The sequence below is a fragment of the Microtus ochrogaster genome, unplaced genomic scaffold (assembly GCF_000317375.1).
Source record: "Microtus ochrogaster isolate Prairie Vole_2 unplaced genomic scaffold, MicOch1.0 UNK29, whole genome shotgun sequence".
Taxonomy (NCBI): domain Eukaryota; kingdom Metazoa; phylum Chordata; class Mammalia; order Rodentia; family Cricetidae; genus Microtus; species Microtus ochrogaster.
In genome coordinates, this window is record NW_004949127.1 from 2,889,378 (window position 1) to 2,901,970 (window position 12,593).

The 12,593-nt window shown below is 40.4% G+C and overlaps 1 protein-coding gene across 3 annotated transcripts in view; it reads left to right on the plus strand.

The window, feature by feature from the left end:
• Positions 1-12,593, plus strand: part of Stk3 (serine/threonine kinase 3) — a 208,914-nt gene that overhangs the window by 129,818 nt on the left and 66,503 nt on the right. For all 3 annotated transcript variants that reach the window (XM_026789790.1, XM_013354119.2, XM_026789789.1), the window contains one exon: positions 1,534-1,659. In XM_026789790.1, the coding sequence (XP_026645591.1) occupies positions 1,534-1,659 (126 nt within the window). The remainder of the gene's footprint in view (positions 1-1,533; positions 1,660-12,593) is intronic.

The following is a 12,593-nucleotide window of genomic DNA, read 5'->3' on the forward strand; positions in this document are numbered from 1 at the left end:
CAGGGGACAGTCAACAGCTAGTACAGGGGACAGTCAACAGCTAGTGCAGGGGACAGTCAACAGCTAGTGCAGGGGACTATAGAGCTTTGTGTATTTGCCAATAGAGCATAATATTATCTGCTGATGAGTTTAACTGTAATAAAAAATTAATTGTGAAATGATGCTAAGAGTTTTTCTTACTGTTTTTTTTTTGGTCTCTCTCTCTCTCTCTCTCTCTCTCTCTCTCTCTCTCTCTTTCTTTCTTTCTTTCTTTCTTTCTTTAAGATAGGGTTCTCTGTGTAGCTTTGGAGCCTGTCCTGGTACCCGCTCTGCTCGAACTCACAGAGATCCGCCTGTCTCTGCCTCCCAAATGATGGAATTAATGACGTGTATCAGCATCACCCAGCGATAGTGTTTTCTTATTCGACAGTTTTATCAAGTAATTTGTTACCATGTTAAAGCCCTTTCCAAGTGTCTTTAATTTCTTCATCATTGGTTGTTTTGTCTGAATGTATTTTTGTGTTCTATTAGTCTTTATTAAAATAATCAAAGTTGTTTTCTTCTGATCATATATACTGGCGAATAAATTATAGACATTGTGTTTTGATCCCGTGTATTTCCCTTCTGCTGTCTCTCATGCTCTTCTCCTTGAAGAAGAATTTAGGTCTATTCAAGGCTGATGGGGTGGCTTAGCTAGTACAGGCCCTTGCTGCCAGTATTGACGGCCTGACTTCCATCCTTGGGACCTACATGGTAGAAGGAAAGAGAGAGCTGACTCCACAAGTTGTTCCTGACCTCCACATATGTACTCACACACACCCATAGACACACACACACACACACACACAGACATACAGACACACACACACAGACATACAGACACACAGACACATACACACAATTTTCAAATGTAATTAAAAAGAGTTCAAGTCTGTTCTGATGGATTTCCTTTTGTTTATCAAAGTGCATGACTTATGAAATAATAGAGAACGTAGTCATTTCTTAGCTAGGTGAGGGGAGTAAGGACAGAGACAGCAGCCAACATGAGGCGGGAGTTGGGAAGTTACTTTTCTGTTTACCCTGTAAGTGACCTACTAACCTAAGACACAACAGAACAGGGGTTATGTAAAAGTCACAAGTTGCTTCCTTTTTTTTTTTTTTTTGGCCATCAGTTACTAGGAGTAATTAAATTATTTGACAGTGCTAAAATAAGTTTATTTTTACCTATAATTATTAATCTGCTTTAAATATGTGAAAATTTTTATTATTTAATGCACACTTTTCTTTCAACAAGTATATCTTTAAGGTCATTTAACTTTATTAATAGAAGTATATTTTTGTATATATGCTTAGATTTTTTTTTAAAAAACAAGTGAACTCAAAAGTATTTTTTCTAAAGCAAACAAAATAGTATTTTCATAGTTGACATATTAGTTGTAAATAAAATAATTATTGAATCCTATGATACTGGTTACCAGTTATAGATGTTTTACTATTCGTTGACTATAATTGAGAAAAAATCTGAATATATACCATTTAACTTTGCCTTTATAGCATCCTTTTATCAAGAATGCAAAACCTGTGTCAATATTAAGAGACCTGATCACAGAGGCCATGGAGATCAAAGCCAAAAGGCACGAGGAGCAGCAGCGAGAACTGGAAGAGGAAGAAGAAAATTCGGTTCGTAATTAGGCTCAGAAAGTTCATATTTTAGATCATCTGGGTCATTTTTAAGTAATTTTATTTTTTTTAAAAAATTATTGATATCACCTACTAATCCATTACCTAAGTGATAAATACTTAAACTGTTTCTTTGCTGTCCTTTTCTGACATTTTGCAAATCAGTGGTTAGTAGGATATAAAGTTGATACACAAGCCTTGATAGGAGCATTTACCTTGGATTTGTGCAGTTTGTGTCTTACCACCCAGAACTTTCTCTTTCGTGACCACCAGTTATACTATGAAAATAGTAAGTGCTAATGAATATATGGAGGAATGGATCCTTTATTTGTTGAATGTAAGATGGCTCACACTGCATAAAACGACTGGTAGTTTTCTAAGACATTCCATGCAGAATTAGATGATCTAGTTCTATCCCTGCATACAAACAGACGACCAGTGTCCAACTATTTCAGCCAGAACTGTGAGGGTCAGACCTGGGCTCTGGCAACCCTCTCAAGGTGGAGTACTTGTTTCTGGAGGCCAGTTAGCAGGTGAGTGATCCTGCCAAGCAAAAAAAGGAGTTTTGATTCTGACTGACCACACTGGGAAGAAAAAGAGTTCCAGGAGGTACCTCCCTCCCCCAAGTCCATCTCCAGGTTTAAATAGAGGGCAAGAGCTGCTGTATCTAAGCAGGGTGGGTCAGGGTGTGGTCTGGCTCCTCTGTGTCTAAATTAGGTCTAGAGTTGTCAGAAGTCTCCACGTGGGAGAATAAGTTCCTCTCCTGAAGTGAGTGAGATTTCTGGGGAAGTTCGTTTCTCCCAGAGATACACAGCTCCTGGTGTCTCTGGAAAACCAGTTTGTCCTTAAAGTGGTGCTTATGTTATTCTATAAAAATCAGATATTTTTGCAATATTCATTTTTAAACAAATCAACACAAAATTTGATACCGTTTTTGCATAAAATTGTAGGTATACAGGACTTCCTTGTTCTTATTTAGAATATACTAATTTGTCTGCAATATTCAAGATGTAGCAGATGCAATTTGTAGCTTACTAACTAGGGTACAAGTAATATTTCATTGCCATATATTTTATATTATATATAGTATAATATGCTTTATATTGTAAATAATATATAAATTAATATATAATTTAAACTAATCAACTGACTTTTAAAAAAAATATGTATGTGTGAACTTGTGCCTGTGAATGTGCACGTGTGTGCGCTTGTGCATTCTACTAAACTCGTGGGGGGGCATTCAAGAACAATTGCCATGGCAGAGGCAAGGAAGACAGAAGACAGTTTTTCAGGAGTCTGTTCTCTCCTTCCACCGTGGGTCCTGGGAATGGAGCGTGGGTCATCAGGCTTGGCAGCATGTGTCTTTCCCCAAGTTGGTATGGTTTGAGCTATTATACAGGGAGTTGAGTGTGTGTGTGTGTGTGTGTGTGTGTGTGTGTGTGTGTGTATGTGTGTGTGTGTTCATAAGTATTGGAAGAGCTCACTATTTTTGGCAAAGTAACAAGGCAACCATTCTATTCATGGTTCTTTGTGATCATTTAAAAGTGAAAAGAGCTGGCTGGTGGTGGCACATTCCTTTAATCTCAGCACTGGGGAGGCAGAGGCAGGTGGATCTCTGTGAGTTCGAGGCCAGCCTGGTCTACAAGAGCTGGTTCCAGGACAGGCTCCAAAGCTACAGAGAAACGCTGTCCCTAAAAACAAACAAACAAAAAAGTGAAAAGTATGGTGGTAGCATGTTGACTTTGTGAAATTAGGTAAAGCATAGATTGTACCACCGAGAATTAGTAGGTAAAAACTTTGATAAGTAATTTATCACTGAAGTGCAGATATTTCCTTTGTCATATTGCTAACTTAACTAAAGCATAAGGAATTGAATGGATATAGAATTTTATATTAAGTGAGATGGTGAACAAACTTACAAATAGTTCTTCATGTCAAGAGTTGCACAAATCTTTTTGTTTTTATGCATCTATCAGATTGGCTACTTCTGCTTTCAGCTAAATAGAAATGTTGTATTACTTCATATTAACTGAAAAAGGGCTGGTGTGGTTGTACTGAGACACTGGAAAAGCAATGGGAACATTCTGGTAGCTTCTTTATATCTGAACTCCAAACCTTTCAGCTGTAACAGTCAACATGTGTGTTTGGTCATGCGTGCAGTACTCAAGTGCAGCCTTCATTTCTGTGTCATTATTAGCGTATGGTTTCCTTGGTGGTTATTGCTGCTGCTGTTTGTCTGCTGCCCAAGACCCTGAACAGCGGCAGTGATCACCAGCAAACTCCATGTTTTAAAATGCATTGTACATGGCCGAGTGCATATGCATTAGTAGAGACTTTTATAAATGTAACAGTTAAAAAAATTACTTCTAAGAAAGTAACATGAATTAGTAGGGTATATTTATATTTAAGATGAAATTGTTGACGGTAAGTTACAATCCCTTAAAACAGCATTGTTTGTTACTTCTGATTCCCCCCTGTAAGTATCTCATACTCTGAGCTAATCCCTCATGGTACATACAGAGCTGTGGCAGTAAATCTTGTTTGCAAGTGTAAATGGTGTGACTGCATTCAAATGGTGTGACTACATACAAATGGTGTGACTACATACAAATGGTGTGACTACATACAAATGGTGTGACTACATGCAAATGCTGTGACTGCATGCAAATGCTGTGACTGCATGCAAATGCTGTGACTACATACAAATGGTGTGACTGCATGCAAATGCTGTGACTACATACAAATGCTGTGACTGCATGCAAATGCTGTGACTACATACAAATGCTGTGACTGCATGCAAATGCTGTGACTACATACAAATGCTGTGACTGCATGCAAATGATGTGTTTTATCTCCATATGATTTAATTTTGTCTAATGCAAAAATGATTCCCAGGTATATGTGACACTCAATACAATAAGTAAACCATTTAGTGGGTGACTGTTTGACTGTGTCTCTGTATGTCTGAATCACCTGGTAACTTTTGGAAACAATAGTGATGCGGGCAATTGCTAGTATTTGCCTTTGGGAGATTTCTCATCTGTTTGTTTGGTTAAAAGTTCTGTATTGAATGCTAATTAAGCCAATAGGAAACCCCCCCCCCCCATCCTGTGGGTTAACCAGCTTTGACTTAGTGATGCCATGGACTCAGCAAATGTTTGTTTTTTACATTTTTAATTAAGTTTGTTTGTTTGTTTTGGTTTTTCGAGACAGGGTTTCTTGGTAGCTTTGGGGCCTGTTGTAGAACTAGCTCTTATAGACCAGGCTGGCCTCGAATTCACAGAGATCTGCCTGCCTCTGCCTCCCGAGTGTTGGGATTAAAGGTGTGAGCCACCACTGCCTGGCTTTAATTAAGTTTTTATTTTGATTAGTTTTGAATTTACAGAGTAATTTCAAAAAACAATAGTTTCCATGTACCTGAATTTCGATTTTCTCTGTTACTACATCCCGAAAAACTGTGTGACATCAAGAGGGGCCAAAGGAAACATGACAGCTGAGGGTACTGTGGTATTCTGGCTTGTCCTGAAACAGACAGGACATTAGAGGAAAACCAAGGGGATGTGGAGAGAGACTTTAGTTTAAATCTGTAACTAGACAAATGTACCACATAAGATGACGCTAGAACAGACACGGCTGGAACACAGTCAGTTTACAGGCTGCAGGGCTAGGGCCAGGTCTGGGGGTGTGGGCGGTGGCAGGAGCCTACTTTATGCTTTAGATTATAACCTAACTATACTGTTTAATACTATATCCACCCCTCCCCCAAATTGTTCCAGACTTGACCACTGGGATCTTTTTGTTGATTCCTTTGTTCCTATGACACAGGCTCAGCTCCAGAGTTTCCTTCTTACTAGAGGAGAGTGTTGGCAGTGCAGTCTGAAGTCGGGTGTGCCTCATTATATCTGTACCCTCTCGGTTTGCAAAGCATAGACAGACGTGTGTGTCCATGCTAACTCATGCCTTCTCGTTCATCGTTTGCCGTGTGAGTCTGTGTCCATTCATATCTATAGTGATTGTGACTTCAGACAGACATTGCTGACTCTTGTTTATACCAAGCAAATTGTTTCATTTCTGTCCCTTTGCTTACGTGTAACTCATTGCCCCAGTGAGGAGAAACCAGTTCCCACCATCGCCATCCATTACTGAATTGCCAGCTGGTTTCCCCATCAGAAACATCGGTGCCAGCTGCAGTCCTCGTGTACAGTCCCCTTCACCTCCAAGTTTTCTTCCGATTCTAAGTTATTAAAACCCTTTTCTCCCCATAGACTGCAGTGAAGTTCCTTTATACATTTATAATACAGCTCAACTTTTGTTTTCTTCACATTTTTTTCTATTCTCAAATCCTTTAACTTCACGATAATGATATATACTCTTTGAGTATTGTACATGATGTGTGTGTGTGCATGCACTCATCTATCTCTATCCATCCATCCATCCATCCATCCATCCATCCATCCATCCGTCTGTTCATCTGTCCGTTCATCCATCCGTTCATCCGTCCGTTCATCCGTCTGTTCATTCATCCATTCATACATACATACATCTACCTATCTATCAACACTGTATGATTGGGTACCATACAACTCTTTTTGAGGTGGTCCCCCAATGACCTGGAGTTTACCAGGTTGACTAGACTAGCTGACCAGTAAGCCCCAGGATCTGGCTTTTAAAACTTCTCCAACATAGGACTTACACACCTGTGGCACTTTTTGTGGCTAGAGCTTATAATCAGTACCTGTGTCTTTACGGTCTTCCCTAATGCTCCTTAAGGTTCACTTTGTTGTTGTTGAGATTTTATTGACCTATACACTTTCCCCCACTCCCCTCTCTCCCTTCTCCCCTTCTACCCTCTCCCATGACTCTCATGCTCCCAATTTACTCGGGGGATCTTGAAGTTTCACTTTTTATGATTCAGTGTTCTATTGATTTTGATTAGTGCATGGTGTCACATAGCTACCATTACAATAAGAAACAGAATAATTGCTTCACCCTTTAAAAAAAAAGTCCCGTGGAGGCTGCATGCATTGTAATCCCAGCACCTGGAAGGCTGAGATGGGGATCACAAGGTTGAGGCCTGCCTAAGCTCCATAGCAAGACTGCTTGAAACACACAGACACACAACTTCTGTGCATATAGCCAGATTCCCCCAGTCCTTAAACTTGCAACTGTCGAGCCATTCATAGTGTCTCCTTGTGCTCTTTTCTGAAATATTCTCTACAAGCCTGCTCTGCCCACTGTGTCCTCTGACCTGTGTTCTCCTCTGGCTTCTCTCAGCTGGTCATCTGCTGCAGCCCCCCCCCCCCCAGCAGGCCAGCTTTAGCTCCGTGCAAATGTTCCTCTCACTATAACTGTCTAGTTTCTCACTTTCTCAGGGATAAAGGATGTGTCTTAGCAAACTTACTGACACATAGTGTTAACTATACAAATACTTATGAATCACTGTATATATGTACTTTATAACAATTTTACTTGTATTTAACTCCTTGTTTAGGATAGGTCTACAAAATGATCATCACCACAGAATGTATAGGTTCAACTATAATAATATCACAGTCATTTATAATAGTCTCAAATATCTTGGTTAAAATTTATCAATGGCTACTAATCTATTTCTGATAAAGATACCAAGTTAACATTATAAAAACCTGTTTTATGAACCTCTTAATGAAATTTTAGTCTTTTGTCTGTGGTGCCCTCTTGTGGACAATTTATAAATTGCTTATAGCAGGACAATAGTCTTCAAATTGTTTTAAAACATCTGATTTCTAAGTTTCTTTTATATTTTGCTAATCTTTTGACAGCTTTTTGTCTATGAGAGAAGAAAATAAGAGTCATAGTTAGGGTCACTTTTGCCTTAATTTATGGTGTTGTATATCAACATTATGCCCAGGGAATGGAAGATAATCTTTTGTTTGGAAACTTTGTATAATGCCAAGAACTTGTGCAGTCTTGCACTGTGAACCTCTGCAGTCCTGCCCACAATGACAAATCTTTCGCGACTTCTGGAGTTTCTGGAAGCTTTGATGTTATTTTAAGACACGATTGCAAACATGCAAAAAGTTATGGATCCATCAAGTTTCTGTTTGCTTTGAAGTAAAAGGACCACTTACTAATGGCAGTGAGAAGAGAGTTCATGCTTTGTGCAGATTTTCAGGGACCACAAGTCTCAGTGACACTGAGTGACTGAATACCAATTTGTACTGTTTTGCAGTCTGATACAGAAAAAGTGCTTAAGCTGGATGGTGGTAGCGCACACCTTTAATCCCAGCTCTCAGGATCCATAGGCAGATGGATCTCTTTGAGTTCAAGGCCAACCTGGTCTACACAGAGAGATCCAGAACAGCCAGAGTTACACAGAGAAACCCTGTGTGTGTGTGTGGGGGGGGGTGCTTAAGGACTGTTCTTTAAAGGAGAGTGTTCTATTGTTTTCTCCATAGTGTTTAGCACAGTTTGGCTAAACATGGTAGTAGCAAGACCAGATTTATCCAGCTGTTAATGGCCCCACTGTGCACAGACACAGCAGACAGGGCTCTGTTTAACATGAACAGCAGTGCTGTCCTTCCTGTGTGTGCACGTGGATTCAGTGGCCTGTTCTCTAGGGTCTCTTCAGCAGTCTACCTTTGCTCTAGGGGAGTAACTATGGGGCGTCCTCCATAACTGGGGACATTTAAGCAAATTTAGCGGTACGTTTTGGTTTCTGCCTTCTCCAGCTGAACTAGTTTTCTGTGTTTTGATAGAGGGTTAGCATGTTAGCATCAGTGACTCACTGGGTTAGTTAATTCTCCGTTGTTATGATAAAATACCATGACCTAAGAAGCTACAGTAGAAGGAATGTTTAATGTGCTTATGGTTCCAAAAGGGAGTTCTTATGACGAGGTAAGCAAGGCAGTAGCAGCCAGCACGGTAAGGGGGCTGCTCATGTTCCCTCACTCTGGAAGCCGGGATGGTGAGCTGGAAGTGGGGTGGGGCTGTAAAACTTCAGAACCAACCCCAAGTGACAGTCTCCTCTAGCAGGGCCCTGTGTTTAGAGTTCCATAACCTCCCCAAACAGTGCTTCCAGCTGGGAGCCAAGCGCTCAAATATATGACCCAGTGGGGGTCATTTCTCAGTTAAAGCACACAGCCACCAGCCTGGAACCAGGAGACCCTGCCCATCTTCTGCCTCCACTGACTTAACTGCCCATGCCTGCCAACTCCTCTGCTCTTCACCACAAAGAATTCGTTTTTGTTTCTTTCACTAGGTGGTGAGGTGACAACTCCATCACGTCACTTTTGCTTATAAAGAACTAGTACTATATACTATTTTTTCAATTTTCAGACTACCATGATCTTTTATGCACACATACACACGCTATTTGGAGTCCCTTTGGTCTCTTTAAGTCCAGCATATTGAGGCTATCTTTGACCCATTATATTTGCACAAAAAGCTGTTAGAAGACTGATTTTCCCTCACAGTTTCCTTCAAATTTGACTTGCAAAATTTCTGCCATTACTTACCCTGCTTTAGCATGGGCTCTAATTACCCTGACATCTGGATCTCAACTATGACCTTATTCCAGCCTCCTTTTTGGTCTCGTTCTCCAACTTATCCTTCATTTCTAAGGTTCCTACCACTCTTTGGTCATGCAGTTTCTACTGACTCCGATGTATAAGGCATCCCGTATACATCTCTTAATGCTGTGGGAGATCTCTTAATGGTATTATCATATTCACTTCCATTTCCATCCTAGACAGAGTGTTTCTGCCTTCACAGCCCCTCAGTCTAGAAGGCTGGATTTTTATTCCTGGAGCCAGCTTCCTAAGCTAACTCCTAACAGCCAACGCCCTTAGCTCTCACTGATCTCAGTGGTGTGTGCATTGAAGTGTTATCTTGGGGATGGTGAGCCCACAGCTAGGTTTTGTCTCAGATGATGGTGTGGACAGGTTCACAGTTACCTTCACCAGCTGTAGTGCTACGGTGAGTTAGTTTCTGAATGTGGTGTTTGCAGACCATGTGGGTGTGTCAGACAGAGGGCACAACAAGTGGATGTTGTCCTAAAGGGGGCTTCTTTGAAGGAGTTTCCTGGCACTTAAGAGAAATTAAAAGGTTAGAATGTTTTAAATAGATTATCTCCTAAAGGATTAAGTTTTTTCATTAGTATTGCAAATACTTCACGAGATCTTTGTGTAACTGTCTTCAACATTAGTGAATTATAACAGGATAGTTAGAAAATGCTAGAGTGGGAAATACACAGATACAGAGGTACTTCACACTAGACTATTATAGCACAAGTCTGTCCCGGAAGTGGAGTAGGAGTTCCTAATAATGTTTTTGAATACTTGTATTCCATGCGGACCTTATGATTCACAGGCTGGATTATAGTCAGTGCTCTGTTTTGCATTCCTGGCACATGATGGGCTCTGATTGAAAGTGCTCTGTGTCCTTCCTGGAACAGAGCCTCTGCTCTGCAGACCTTTCTCTGTAAGCTAACGTTCATAGCTACTGTGTTCTAAAGGGGTTAAGTACCATCTCACGTTAGCAGTATCTAAACTATAAAAGATTACATGTAGAGCTAATGATTTTTAAGTTAAAACCTTGTTGCTGAGAGGTTTTCAACACCATTACCAAATTTATTAGTTTTTGACTTTTCTAATTTCATATAAAATAATTTTCTCTCCGTCTGTATTATATCATTCATGCCCCACTCACTTTGTGAATTGAATATTTGTGCTACTTTGTTTAAATTTACTTTTTGGGGGTCTATGTATTTGTAAATTAGCATCTTTTAGCAAAGTGACTGCATATAAAAATAATACATCACAGAGCCTTCCTTTCTAAATTTGTGCAGAAGCTTTATACTTGTATATCTAATTTGTGAATTTGAAGGTACAAACTGTCCCTTTGTAGATTCAGCATGGGTGCAGACTGCACAGAGAGTAGAAATCTGTTTGGGTTCAGCCGGAAGCTGTGGCTCTTGTTGAACATAATGATGGCAGCATTGCTGCTTATGCAGATGAGATACAAATGTCTCGACAGCTAAAGTCAGGTTCACTGTGTGGTGAATAAGCTGGTTGCCTTTATGACAAGATGCTGCACTGGTAGCTGTTAAATGAAGCTAGTGGAACGTAACCTCTCCTGTGTTCTCGGTAAGATATACCAGAAAGCATAAATCCCAGTTTCTAAAATTTAAGTAAAAGACTCAAGCACAAGTCATCTGCTTGCTGCCGTCTCCTCGGCTCTTGTCCCAGCAGACGAGATGTGCCTGAGCAGACCTGGGATATGATTTAAATCAGACTTAAATGCTGTTTGTAGTTTTAAAGTCTTACGTATTGGAAGTTAGAGTCAAGATTTGGTGTCAGATAAAAATAGCTATAATCCTTACTTTTCTACTTATTTACTCTGTGACTTTGGGTAAAATTTTCAGTTTAATTGAAGTTTACATTCATTATTTGAATAAGAGATAAATGTCTTACTAAGTTCACAGAGGAAAATAGGTGAGGCCTAATAAAAGTCTAATAGCCATTTTATCATTATTAAATGGAAGATCAATAATAATTTAGCTAATAGCATTATTTCTGCTCCCCAAATTTCAGTTTATTCGTTGTGCCTTTCACTTCATGCCTCCTAATCCACCCATCTTCCTCTCCACCCCAAAATAAAACAAAATAAAATTTAAGAGAAAAAGGAAAATAAGACAAAGGAAGAAGGGGGAATCTCGTCATGGAAGCTGTGGTGACGCAGGGAGTCAGGCCGTGAACCCTTTCTCCGTAGATTTTTACATGCAGGCGTTCATCCCAGAGAATCACTGGTCTAGTTCAAGCCCCTCGTCTCTGCTGCACCATCGATGCCAGGCCCTCGCTGGGACTCTTTCTGGACATACTCTTGCTTCCCTGTGTCATGGGGATTCTACAGCTCTGGGTCTATCTAGGATGGTCAGCCTGCCAGCTCTCCTCTGTCTTCACCACCGGGGTGGGCTCTCTCACTGCTGTGACTGGTTCACCCCTCGCAACGATGAGCAAGGGGCCGATCCAGTTCTCCCGCTTTCCTGTCTTCATGGTCAGTTCTCCCACACCCACATCTCAGGGCCAGCTCTACTGTGCTGCCTCAGGTGTTGATGGAGTGGGTACCTCTCCTGATCCGTGCTGCCACACAACAAATGAGTTGTGGGAACAACTCTCCCATGCTCATAGCATTGCAGCTGGCTCACTCACATACAAATATATTTTAAATAAAACTTTTATCTCTAGAACTTAGCATAACATTGTCCCTTAATTTTATGCTTTATCATTATCTCAAAGTGAGGACTTTAACTTCAGTCAGTGAAATCTAAAGAACAGTGCTTTATACTGGACATTAAGAATATAGCTTTACAACCCAGCACTGCTCTCAGATTTTAAAGTGAAAAGGGGGACTTAGGTGCATCAGGCACACAGACAGTTAAAGCATGTTTATGGCAAGTATATAATCAGCATAGCAACAAGGTGTCTTGGGGGAAGTTACACCGCATTCAGTCCTGCAGTGTGTGTGTGAGAAAGAATGTGTCTGAGAGCAGCTCTCGTGGGGCAAGTTCGGATACAGAACATTCCACCCAAATTTATGTTCGTGTTTGTGTATAACCTTCTTGTCCTCTAAGACTCAGTAAATTGAAGACAGAATCTCAGCAGTCCCAAACACTAAGTAATAGACACAATAAAACCCGATTTTATCATGTTATACATAGGCATTAAAATGCCTGCTGTACCCTGTAAGTATGTATAGTTACTATATGTTGTTAAAGTTTAATGTTTTAGAGGAAAGCTCTCATTTCAGGACATCTTCACTTACTAAAGCAGAGTTGGAGGCTCTGCCCTTGGACTCATGCTGTCAACACCTTCTGTAGCACTGAAGAGACTGTCTCCTAATTCACTGTCAACAACACCTTCTGTAGCACTGAAGAGACGACTGTCTCCTAATTC